This window comes from Lipophrys pholis (assembly GCF_963383615.2).
Source record: "Lipophrys pholis genome assembly, chromosome: 19".
Lineage (NCBI taxonomy): Eukaryota > Metazoa > Chordata > Actinopteri > Blenniiformes > Blenniidae > Lipophrys > Lipophrys pholis.
In genome coordinates, this window is record NC_137647.1 from 5239907 (window position 1) to 5253473 (window position 13567).

The 13567-nt window shown below is 42.8% G+C and overlaps 1 protein-coding gene across 1 annotated transcript; it reads right to left on the bottom strand.

The window, feature by feature from the left end:
- Nucleotides 1–2273: 2273 nt before the first annotated feature.
- nptxra (neuronal pentraxin receptor a) lies at nt 2274–9841 on the bottom strand. The gene is made up of 5 exons (XM_080488640.1): nt 8771–9841; nt 5262–5544; nt 4613–4854; nt 3640–3819; nt 2274–2582 (listed from the first exon to the last, which is right to left on the bottom strand). Exons 1-5 carry the CDS (start codon nt 9494–9496, stop codon nt 2352–2354), a joined length of 1662 nt encoding a protein of 553 aa, XP_080344766.1. The 5' UTR covers nt 9497–9841; the 3' UTR covers nt 2274–2351.
- Between the last annotated feature and the right edge of the window lie 3726 nt (nt 9842–13567).

Here is a 13567-nt window from a genome sequence, read left to right on the forward strand (position 1 = left end):
ATCAGTTTGACGGCACTGCACAGAAGTTCAAGTAATGCTTTTTAAATCTCTTATCGAACCTCCTAAATCTTAAAAAAAAAATGACCGGGGAGTTTCATAGAAATACAGACGCTCAATTAGATCAAAATATCTTGCCGTGTGAGGATAATAATTTGAATGATTTCTTTATATGGGTACAAACACCCTGACAGGCACTTTCCACTAAGGATCGTTTTTTTCTTTTTCATATTCTTCAATGCAGGGGAGAAGCAATTTGTAAATAACTGAAATCCACTATTTGCATCATCACCATGTCTCATACAGCAAATGAAACTTTATTTTTTTGCAAACTACATCAAGGCAGGTAACAAAGAAATAGTATAGTTCATGCATGGAATGTATTTAGGTTGGAAAGAGTTGAGAGAGGTTTGCAAGTTGTTGATTTTTACCACACAATATTAAAGCATGGTGTCGTGTATAAAACTGGGCTGGGGAAACAGTCGAGATTTAAGGACGGTGATATAGCGAGTGAGTAGTATCAGTCTGATGGCTCCTTCAGTTGAGAAAATAAAATAAAATGCACAATCTGAGTTTGTTTGTTTGGAGAAAACGCGATTAAGGATTTAAAAAAAACCTCTCAGATCTTCACAGAGGCATAAAAACAGCCTCCGATACAAAAGAAGCACCGTCCTCTTTTATAAAATCTTTTGACAAACACGCTGCAGTTAAAAGTATATGAAGAATACATCATGCAGAGTTGAGAACAATCTCATCCATCTTTCTATTCCTCTTTCTTCATCTTTTCCCCACAAGTTAATATTCCCTCCACAGTCTCCAAGAGTTTCCATCACCTCACCTGGACTCTGAACTCTAAAAGCTGTCACAGCCTTTAATTAACTCCCCCGCTGCTCATATGGGGGGATTTCAGCCGGCTTGACACGACTTCTGGTGTTCGGCCGTCTGAGGCTGAGAACGAGCTGAATTTATCACATCGTGCTCTCGGAACAATAAACAGGTCCTGATCACGTCTGCGCAGTTGTGACTAATCTCCCTGCGCTAATCTGATCAGTAACGAGGGAAAATCCAACCTTTCAGACAGGAGAAGCAACAATTATGCATCCATCGGTATAGTTGGCGCAGCACAAACACCTCAAGGAGTGAGACAAAGATATCTTGTCCCGGTCCAAAGGTAAAAAAAAACAAAACAATAAAAAAAGAAAAAAAGATTTTTGTTACCAAATTTTCAAAAACAAAAGTTCTATTTATATCGATGGAATGTGCAGAGGTCCAACAGACTTCCATAATGCCCAAAAAAACATTATCTATTCATTTAAACATTCTTTTACTTGTGCTTGACTCCGGACAGAAAGAAAAAACAGAACTGAAGATAAACTGATAAATACTAAGGTGCATTTCAGTTATGGACGTAAGTCTTATGTGACACGAAGAAGTAATTTTACTGGCAAAGTGGGCCAGATGCTCGTCGTGAATGCAAGGTTACTCTGAATGCATGTGTGATATCGTGTCTTCTCTGCAACTCTCAACAAATGCGTTTGAGGAAATGTTGAACTATTTATTTAAGTCCTGTTAGGATTTTTTGTTTATATTTTGGTCAAAAAACACAGATTTCCTGTAAAATGTTATTGCTCCTTGCCATGTTTATGTGATTTTCTGCTGGTAATTGTAGGCATTGATTAACATTACAAATAAAAAGCTTTTTTTTTTAATTATTATAATAAGCATCAGTAAACGGTGATTCTTTGTAGTGATATCAATTAGAATTTCAGAGCATTTATCTATATTGTAATAATACCTGGTGCCGTGTGGTGGTACATTATTATTTATTATATGTTGTATGTATGAGATCTTCCAAATAGTGCATATACTGTATATAATGTCGAAAAAGGAATTGCAGTTGGATTTATATTAATAATCAGAATCACAAGCTTTCTGGAAGGTGCAATGTTTGGATTAATTTCCCAAATTAAAATTTATTTTTCTAAAGAGCCTTTTTTCTAACCCAATATAAATGACAATCAATATTATTCAAATTTATTGTGGATCCCAAAACATACTTTTATACATATAAAATGCTAACGTTTGTTTCCTTATGAAATATATGTCACTAACAAGCGTTTGACCAGGCCCAGGAATCCCAGTTAGTATTGCTCAGTTCTCCAGTGGACGTCCTCAACATGAACTATTGTGCTGTTGGTTTGATGAAGTAGCTGTAAAGCCTCTAATCATGTCATATAAATATAAAGGAATACATTTCTTCCATTTTTTTTTTTTTTCATCCCATGCCACAAAGAGTTTCAGACGATGTCAGTGTTCAGTAATAATCCTGGGCAGGTCGACTCTTTTCCTGTCAGTTACTGAGGGCTCCTGCTGTGTTTACTACACGGCTCTCCGGGGTCTTTGGTTGCTCCGCCGTACACCTCCACTCCGTTCTCCGTCCAGGGGGCCACGTTGCCCTGGGTGACCCGGCCGCAGCGAGCCAAGCTGGCCACCTGGCTCGAGGACAGGACCCGGTCCCAAACGCCCACCTGGGAAAGCTCTCCAACCAAAGCCTGGGATGAGTCAAAGCCTCCACCCAGGGAATCCTGGAAAAAGAAAACCATCGTTGACTGGCTGTATGATTAAATAAAAGAAGACTTTGACTCTCAGGCAAACAACAGCTCGGTTTTGGATGCTTTACAGCCTCAGGCAAGACTGTGGACTTGTTTTTGGGAAGATGAAGAGGACACCATGAAAGGTGACCAGTATGAAAACAATACAACAAATAAACCGGCCTTATGGGAGGAATACTTTTAGCTCCAGCGTACGCTCCCTGAGGCTATCACCTGCTTACAACCAGAACAGACATAACTCGTTCGCTACCTTAAAACTTTGGCCCCGTTTACACAACAACATTTTCAAAGTGAAAACGCAAACCTTTTGCTGCGTTTTGGGTGTCTCTTTACACAACAGCTGGGGGAAATGCTGCTACTGTGCATGCGCACCATGGCTGCAGTGAATAGTTCTTCTGCACATGCGCGAGAAGAACAACAATAACAACAGTGGCGGCCTCGTGTGTCATGACTCCCAGTCCATATTATTCTGGGACTTTGTAGTTTTATAGTCGACAGTCACCATAACAACAAACCAACTTTGTTGTCTTCTTATATAAATGCCTGCAGACTCTCCGTTGTTAGAGTTTATAGCAAGTTGTTCTCTGAGTACGTGTGTGTGGTTTCATTACAAACACAAACAACAGCACCCACTAGTGGCACTACATGAAAACTACATAATTTTTAAGATGTTGTCATGTAAATGCAAATGTTTTCTCAAACAAATATGACGCATTTTCACTTGAAACGTTGTGTAAACGGGGCCTGAGTTCACTTCCGCTAAGCGTTGGTTTGTAAGTAATCATATTTCATCGGTTCTTTCATGCATTTATTCCCCACTTGTGTTTATATTTAATAGTGAGGCCGGTAAGTGAGCAGCTCCACAGCTGCAGCAGAAGGTAAAGAACTATTTTTGCTCGCAGTGCTGCAGTCAGCAATAGTCTGAAGCACTCGCCAAATTACATTTCTCTTGGAACAAACAGCTAGCATTTCCTACCCCACATGGGCTGAAACTCGATTTGTCTTTTGAGCTCTCATGTCTGGCGTTTACCTGCTCTTGCCCGAGTACGAGGACTCCTCCCGGCCTGATGTGATGCCCGGCGGCCAGCCCGTGGCCCTCGCCCCTCAGTTTGCCCCCCTGGTAGGCCTGCCACGCTCCTCCTTTCTGGGTCCAGCTCACACAGATGTGCTGCCAGCTGCCCCTGGAGAGGTTCAGAGGCAGCTGTGCCACCTAGGAACGGAGAAGTGAAAGAGGGGTTGGTATGAAACAGATGTCTGGTTGTTTGGAGTGTCACACGTTCGACAGGAAAAGACAACTCGCATCTATTATTTGCATAATAGAGATGCAGCTGTACAGCCATATATTTGATATCCCTTTGATATCTTTCTCTCTGGGAGTCTTCAGGGTCCAGACTTGGCTTTTACACCACATTTACCCAAAGACACTGAGCTACCTCCAAGGACACACACCTTTTCCTCCAGGCATCTATTACCATAATGACTTCACTAAATCCCACCTTACGCCGCTGTGCTGTAGTGCACTGCCCTGCAATGCTGACAAGGTGATACCTTAGTTTGTCATTTCAACACGAATGAGGCCGTTCAGCGCGTCGACTAAATTGGCCCCCTTTATTTGATGTGTTCGTCTTATTTGTATGCTAATGTGGAGCACTTCTTCTTTCCTAACGGGCACTGGGAAATCTAATCGAGACTATAATGTTTGTCATGTCCTGTGCAAATGGTAGAAAATCACAAAGAAGGTGAAGCATACGGAGAGCAGCAGTGACCATTCTTTAAAGATGAGTCTTGGCTCATCATGGGAGTACAATATCATCTGTACTGATACTGTGTTTTTGAAGTCTTTCAGTCTGTATCTGTATGAATTTAGCTCAAAAGACCCTTGGATCCAATAACTATGTCTTAGTTACACAGTCTGAAATGTTTGGGTTGAGTGAAAAATACTCGGAACGTAGAGACTGTGGGAGAAAAGTGGAGTGGTCAGATAAATCATTTTTGTGCAGTACCTTGTCATTGATGAGCAGCTCAGCCGGAGTTCGCAGACCCTGCAGGAGCACCAGTTCGTTTGGCTGCTCTGCAACGCCATAAGACAGAGGAGTCCCGATGCCCACCTCCGCCGACCGCAGCCACAGGCAGGCAGTGAAGGCTCGCAGCTTTGGGATGGGGTGCTTCACCACAGCGTACATGTGGTGCGTTCGCGTTGGGAAGGACAGTCTGTAGCCTTCTGGGAAGGAGTGACCTGCAACACCTTGAAGGGAAAAATAAAAGGGAAATTATTATTCACCTTTATTTTACCAGGCAGGTCAGTTGAGAACCAGCTCTTGTTTGCAATGACAACCTGTCCAAGAGGCAGCAACACAGAAACAGATATGAACATACATACAACAGTGTCACACAATCTTAAAAGAAAGAAAGAAATAACTATTTACAGTGATTTATATTAAGAAACAAATCAATAAAAGCCAAATACAAGTGGAATTAATGTAGAGTGTTGATGAAATGAGAAGCGACCAAAGGAGGTACAGCCTTTAGGTACTGATGAAACTTCCAGACTGTGATTCCTGTTGTGAATATTCCCAACAAGAAGTGATACAGAGTGCAAATAAAATCATTCAAGTGACTAACTAACCAACTAACTCTTCCATAATACCTCACCTTCCTCCAGCCCTGAGATCCGGTGGTGTAATTTATTGATGCCCTGGTCGATTTCCTGCCTGTGTTTCTCTGTTTCCAGCCTCAGGGCTTTTCTCTCTTTCTCCAGCAGCTCCATCTTTCTCTCCAGCTCGCCCTCCAGGTCCTCCATCCTCCAGGGCCTGTCAGCGCCGGCTCTGTGGCCAGGACCGGTCCAGCTTTCTGGGCCGCCAGACGTCCCGCCTTCCTCTGGCACTCCGGAGGTGTTGCTGTCCGTCTGGTTGTGCGGAAATGGGCCAATGTCTGACTGCAGAGGAGGGAGATGGAAAGTGGTTCAGGGTGGATTTTACAGCCTGAAGACAATACTTTGCCCACACTATTTTTTTTTAAACTTATATCCAAACATGAGCAGTTTAAACAACACATGGTCTTCATCTTGAATTAAGCCACTGAAAAGCATTAGTTTTTATAACGTGCGAGCTGCATGCAGACGTAAAAGAGGCTCCTTAGATCCAATTAATAATTGATTTCTCTGAAACATTACTTTACGCCCTGGGACAAACCAAAGGGGCTGAATTAATTAGATCCCACAATGATGTAGTTAATTCCATGTCTTTGCCTTCAATGAATATGTTAGCATTTTGAGAAACTCAAAAACTTGTGTTTTTTTGTCAGGGACTATCTTCATCGGAGGTTGCCAAGCACCTGGACAAGAATAGTACCAGACACACACAGACACCCACAAACACACACAAAAAAAATCAGGTTAAAGCCTTTCTCTAAAACGTATTTCTCTAAACTTGATGTTATTCCTCCTTCAAATTGAACCTCATAGCTGTGACACAATTTAACTTGTCTTTTGAGCAGAGAATTGATGCCGTTCTGAGTTTTAAGTATCACTTTGCTGTGAAGATCTAAGTAAAAAAACAACAACAGATTGTGGTACAACTCTGAGAGGGAAGAGACGATTTCAAAGCCGTTGTTGTGTTGGTGACAACACTAAAATGTCTTTAACCATAAACAAAGCTTTGGGACCGTCCCAAATCAAAAATTGTCCTCTCACTGCTTCTTTGAGTTACACATGAGAAAGCAGACAGGCTGCCAAGAGAATGGACTTCTTCAGTCAGCGATAAACTGCCCGACTCCCCCTGCATGATGCTTGGCTAAGTAGAAACATGCTCAGCACAAGGGGAGCAGCACCACATATAAAAACGTTGTGTTTTTCAAACAAACAAAAAGTCTGGGATATTTACAACTGTCATTGTTCTATTATGTGCAGCTGAAATGTACATGAATCACAGGAGAAAGCTGAAAATACTCTCACTGCATTAGAAATTCCCAGTGTGCAGCATCAATACCATCCAGTACACCTGAGGATTTAGTGGTTAGTGGTTATGTGTGTTGTGCAACGCAAACTAAAAATGTTTCTGTGCGTGTGATAAAGGATCCACTGAAAAATATTTTTGATATTTCTGTTGTGGAGCCTGCAGTTCAACTCCAAGGTTACATACTTTACCAATCCCAAGGGAACCTCAAGGACACGGACCGACGTGAAACATTTCATCTAAGAAAGCTATCAGAATTTCAAAAGAAACTAATATAAGAGTGGATCATTCTCATTAGTGGTTTTTGTTTTTGTTATACAGCTTCCAATATATGGAGAACATAAAATTGTATATTTTTAAAACTTTATTTGTCTCAAGAGAGCCCTTTGAATTAATCAATTATGACACTATATCCATCTAAATACTAAATAACTACTATTATCATTATTATTATTTTTATGATTTCAGTCATCCTGCACATGTCTAATGATTTTGTCGTATTTTAACTGTCAGAGGAAAATTTCTTTCATTTCAGTTTCTCGTCAGGATTCTGCTTTTGAGCTGTTTTACATTTAATCAGATTTAACATCTGATGCGTTTTATTCCTGTTTGACGTTATATGAACCTCTAGTCCTGACTTGAATGCCTCTTGATGTGGAAAGACAACAAATCAGATTGCAAGGCATCTTTAATCTATTGATAATTTTTTTTAACCAAAAACATAAAATGTTGGCTTCATCAAATACCAACATTAGAACTGTGGGGATCACATTGTCTGCGCCATTATAAGTCTAAATGAGGAAAATCACATGCAAATGAAGAACCCTGATTTTTGGGTCAATTTGCATTGATTAAATGTTTAAATGACAGTTTAAGAAATGTTGCTCTTTCATTCTCATTATGCAGATTTCCGAGAGCCTCCTTCCACCTCAGCTTGTGGTGGAAACCACAGGATTCTTGCATCGTGACTGATGGTCTTGCCAGACTTTGTTCCTCGCGTAAAAACAACGGGCACAAACATGTAATGCAGCCAAATAAATGCTTGTTTAAGTTTAGTCACATTCCTGACATGTAAAGACCAATCCTGGTGGAGGAGAGCATTCATCATGCATGCTCAGCTGAAACCGGCAGACCTCTTTCAAGCAGAGAGGACTTCTAACCCGAGTATAAAGGCTCTTCTTCTATCTGGTGTGAACGTCACACTGTGCAGCCGAAGTAGGCCGAGAAAACGTGACTTGGAAAATAACAGAAGTGTTGGGATGAGAAAAACACACAGTCCTTATTGATTAGTAACATCACTCAGAGATCACTGATGTCTTTTGGCATGGGGAAACGTGTGCGAGAGGAATTCTTAAATTTCTAGATTGTGAAGTCGTAATGTAACCTGCAAGACATTAAAGAATAAAAAATTGTAATAATAAAAAAAAAAACACAGAACAAAGGAAATGACCCACACAACCATGTCCTACATAATGAGCCCCAGAATGAGGAGTACTATGCAGCAGGAAGGCATGCTCACTCCTGTTTTCAACCAATATAGACACTTCATACAATATTTATGACATTTCTTCAGCCAAAAATGAGGTGACACATCATCTCGAGGTGGTCAGATTTCTTTCACCAGCTTCTCTCTGCTGCTCTCGCCTCAATGTTTGTGTGTCTTTCTTTTAATCTGACATATCAGTCTATCTTCTGAGGGACCTTTCAAAATCAATCAGCTCATGCATTATTGAGGACACTGACACTGAAAGATGAGAATCAAAATAGATGTTATAAGCATTATGAATATAGTACTACTATTAACAAAAGATTGGTGACAGAGTGAAGAGGGACATGACATCAGCTTTCTGTTTTCTATCTGGCAGCCGTAACCCAGAAGACCTTTTGGTAAACTCACTTGTTCTCATTCAAAATTAAACACCATTTCATAAACCACTCATGCCCAGAACTCCTAAGAGGGGTTTTAGAGTAAAGAGAGGCCCAATATAGCCTTGAACTCTGCTGATCATTACAGCCAAACGTGACCAGAGTAAATCACACATATTCAAATCAGACTAATGAACCACCACTGGTACTAAATCTTATAGGACCTTCTTCTTCATACCGCCAAGCTTCCACCACTTGGGGCTGAACACATCTCTCTGGGATTAATTAAGCCGTTTGTTGGGTGTTGGATGATTTATGCGACTTTGTTCTCATCTGACCTACCTCCAGCTTCTCTATGCGGTCTTTGAGCTGAGCGATGGCTTGCTCCAGCTCGTCCACAGCTCTGACAGTGAGTAAGTGGACGCTGTCGTGCGTGAAAGCCGGGCTGTCCCGCACCATGATGCGCTCCAGGTGCGCCCCCTTCTTGTCCTCATCCGGGGCGCCTTTGGCCCCGCGCAGCCCCGCAGCGCTCCTGCGTCTGTCCGCGGCGCCGCTCCGGCCGTCCAGACCCTTCTCACACTCGGATAGTTTCCCCGTCAGCTCCCTGATGGTCCTCTGGTCCGTCAGGATCTGGTCCTTCTGCTGAAGCACCGTCTGCCGCAGCTCCTCCGCCTTGGTGCGCAGGTAGCCCCAGTCCTCCCCGGCGTACAGCGACGGGTCGTCCGCTTGTTGCTCAAAGTTTTTGGGGTTGCACTCCCCGGCGGGGATCGGCGTACAAATGAGGCGGCTGACCGTCGGGTCGTGCCCGGTGAGCCCGGTGACTCCGTCCAGCCCGCTGAGCCCGATGTTGAAAGTGGGCGCTTCGGAATCGGGCGTTTCAGAACCATGGAGAGCGCCCAGGGAGCCGGCGCGCGCGATGGAGCCTCCGGCGGCGGGAGGCTGCGCCGCGCTGTCCGGGTACAGCGAGTGGTTGTCGGCTGCCGGCTGCTGGTGCGCCGCGGTGGCCCGGGAGGATCCGGTGTGGACGGCCGCGATGATGCAGATAACAGCTCCGATGAAGGCCACCATCCCGGCGGCCAAGATGATAACGATGAACTTCAGGGTGGCGGCGGGCGCGATCGATTATTAGAAAAACCTAATAATAACACTCCCGATCTGCAGGGAACTATACGAGCTACAACAAAACAGAAAAGTCGTCAATTTTATGTAAAAATGGAGTAAAAAGAACAAAAGAAAAAAACAAACAAAGAAAGAAAAACCAAACAGCAACACTCCTGTCTATTTCCTTTTTCCACAGGGACGCGCGATTAGAAAGTGAGAGTTCCGCACCATAATTGAGTGATGATGGAGTCAACACAAAACATCTGAAGCAGAATGTTAAACCTCCTCCCCCCGTTCAGCGCGCATGTCCTCGGTATTCAGGCAAAATCCAGCCTGTTAATACCGAGAGAGAGAGAGAGAGAGAGAGAGAGAGAGAGAGAGAGAGAGAGAGAGAGAGAGAGAGAGAGAGAGAGAGTTATACATGGAAACACACTGCAGAACTGATAACCCCTCCTTCTCTTCAGTTAATTGTATCCAGAAAAACAAAATCTCTCATTCTTTGTTGGCATTGAGCTGTGATCTGTGTCGTTGCGGCCAAACTGAGTGATATTCAACATGTTCTCCTGCGAAAGAGCAATTTCTTGTTGCTCCAGCTTCCAGTGAACATGCAGATCCCAGTCAGATGGTGAGCGCACGCATAACAACCCACGTTGCATCAGAAAATTAGTTTCTTCCTCCCCCTCCTTTGGTTCAATATTTTCCAGCTCAGCAGCACATCACAGGCAATCTGCAACGTGATGTGTGGATAGCCATAAGTCAGCCTCAAGGCTCCCCATGGAGCGGCTTTACAGCAGCAGAGATGACAGAATCATGACTCTGTGTGTGTGTGTGTGTGTGTGTGTGTGTGTGTGTGTGTGTGTGTGTGTGTGTGTGTGTGTGTGTGTGTGTGTGTGTGTGTGTGTGTGTGTGTGTGTGTGTGTGTGTGTGTGTGTGTGTGTGTGTGTGGGTGGGTGTGTGTGTGTGGGTGTGTGTGTGTGTGTGTGGGTGTGTGGGTGTGTGGGTGTGTGTGTGTGTGTGTGTGTAACTTTAATTTCCCCTCGCTCGCCTTGTTAAAACAGGAAAAACAAGCAAATCACACTGTGGTGCAAACACAATAATTAAAAGGGGGAGAAACACGAGACCCAGAGAAAGACAAACAGGTGTGTGGGGAGGGGGAAAAAAAAGAAATCTTCACAGTAGGAGGAAACTCCCAGCCCTATAATGTATTTCAACTTGTGATGTGCATTCTCTCACACAAGAAACAAAGGGGGATTTGAGCAAAGACTTCGCAAAGTCACCGGCTCTGAAAGCTGCAACTTAAGATGGGCGAGGGAGGAAGCAGCCGATATGTGTGCAGCAGAAATAGCTCGAGCTCTCAGGCTTCACTGGGAGACCAGAATAGTAAAAGATATGGTTAAGTACTCCTGTGGAGATGGGGATGTGAAATATATATACAAACCAGAGAGGTAAATGACACTGATGCCCGAGCAAACGCATTTGTATTCACTTTATAACCTAAATGTTACTGGTGGCATTCGGGCTGCAAATAGCTCTGCTGCAGTGGAGCAGGGTTGTTTTCCCCTAAGGTAGCCTCACTAATGGCCCTAATCTTGCCTGTTGGAGTTTTTTTTAACTTCCAATCCAACAAACAAGTAAAAAAATAAATAATAATTTTTTGGTATTTACATGGGCTCAATACTCATATTTCATTCCATCCAATTTATATAAACCCAATTTTAAATGTCAGTGTAAGAAATGCAATACTTCCTGACATATACTGTTGATCTGTTCTATCTATAAATTATTTAATTTTTTCTCTGTGACCAGAAAATCTGTGAGCTAAATTCACCATTAAAATGTATTTATTTGCTGTGATGTTAAAGCTTCAACGTTTGGGAATATGTTAGTGCACATTCTCCTCAGGATTTTATCTGAAACCTCGGAGAGGGTTTTCTATTCAGAGCCGCTCTGTTTGTGTTGCTGAAAGCCTCAAAGCTTTACATTCACAGGAAACTTCTGTCGGTTGACATCTTTGTGAGCTGGTGGCTTTTTCAGTGACTGCGTATGTTTACACGTATAACTCGACCAAAACTCATTTTATACGGCGCATTTGTTTTTCTCTGAGATATCAAGTGTTTGAATTCATTTCTATTTCCATCTCGTACCGGAAGGTTTTTAATCAAATGATTGAGAGTTTGTTGTGGTTGGAGAATCTGCAGTGACTAATGCATAAATAGATTAAAGTCAAACAGACTCTCTGTGAAATTGCAGATTTTTCTATTTTACTATCTGCAGTAAAGCGCAGGAGAAGTGAACATGACTGCACACTGATTCATCTTTCACTTTGCTGGATTCATGTAGAGCAAAATATCACAAAACATGAATAATTTATCCATCATGTATGCCACTTTATCAAGGTTGCAGGATCTGAGCTGACTGCGGGGGAATTCAGAATAAACATTGGGGGGTTTTAAACATAAGGCTCGCGGGCCAGAATTGGACCGTCAGAAAGTCCAAACCGTCCGCCAACCGTCAATAGCTTAACTCTTAACTTTTTAAAATTTGACATCAACCTACATCTGTAAAGCCCCGTTTCCACAGTGCCCCTTGGTACCGGTGCCGGTCAGGTGGGGGTTGACTATCCGTAACCAGACCCGTATCAGTGCCGCGTTTCCATTACACGGGGAACGGTTTGAAATGTAGGCGGGGTTATGAACGGTTGCGTAATCATGCAGGATGTGACGCCATAACGGGAGGACATTTTCAAAAAAGTTTCCTGATTGCTGCAGAAGAACTGATTGGAAATGGCTGCTTGCTGGGAGAACAGCGGTCGTCACGGACCAATGAGCAGACGGCAGTGTTGAAGCTCCTCCCCCTCATATCCGGCACATTGTGCCTGGTACCCCAAGTGGAGGGGTAGCGAGAAATGGTTACCAATAGTACCGGTTGGTAACGGTTCTGAGTCAGTGGAAACGCACAACAACCGGTTCCGACCTGACCCGCACCGGCACCAAGGGGCACTGTGGAAACGGGGCTTCAGAGTGGAGTAGCTGGTTCATATCACAATATCATACACCCAAAGATCAACACCTAAGTTTATACTTCTTCTTGCTCCCGTTCAATCATATAAACGAGCAAGTATGGAAGACTGATTATGCTGTTTCTCTGCATTTGTATTGTTTATTTAAATGTTTATCAATGAATCAATTAAACAAGTTTTGACACCCCTGGTGTACGTCATACGCAGCACACCGGTCTATCGGAGGGCAAATGGACTCACACCGGAACACTCTCACTCACTATCACAGGCAATTCACAGTCAACAATTAATCTCAAATACATGACAGGGATAACATGCAAAATGCTGTTGCCCCATCCTAAACTAAGTTTTTCCACATGCTTGTGCATTATGACTGTGTACGTTTGAACACATAAGGGTTTAGTAAATATCCGCAGTGAGCGTCCACTTCATAGTTCATCACATTAATCAATGAAATAAAATTCCTTCCAAATGATCAGTGAATGCATTGAGCTGAAAACAAACTGAAACATTCCACCACAGCTTCAATCTAATTAGTTTGACATGATACATTATATTCTAAATAAGTTATTTATTTTGCCGATTAGTGATATCCCAGATTCACCTCACAACGTGCTCATGACTCTTCTGAAACAATCTTTGAGCTTTCATGGAGCGTCTCTTTATCGGACCGTCAGTACAATTCCTCAGATTACTGAACATGTACATGACAGAATCAACCATATGATCTCATTTGGTTTCTGAGTTTATATCATTTAATTCTGCCTTTTACAAGCAGTGTTCAGCGGGAGAAGATGACGAAGACGAAGATAAGAAAGTGATTGGATGAGTGTTTAAAATTCTAGTCTCTCTCTCTCTCTCTCTCTCTCTCTCTCTCTCTCTCTCTCTCTCTCTACTGTAAACAATTACCTCATGTACCAAAGGTTTCGCAGTAGATTTCTCCCTGTTTGTTTTATATCCATAACCACAGTCATAAACTCTAAAACCCCCACCGTGAACAATACTTCCTGTAGCACCTC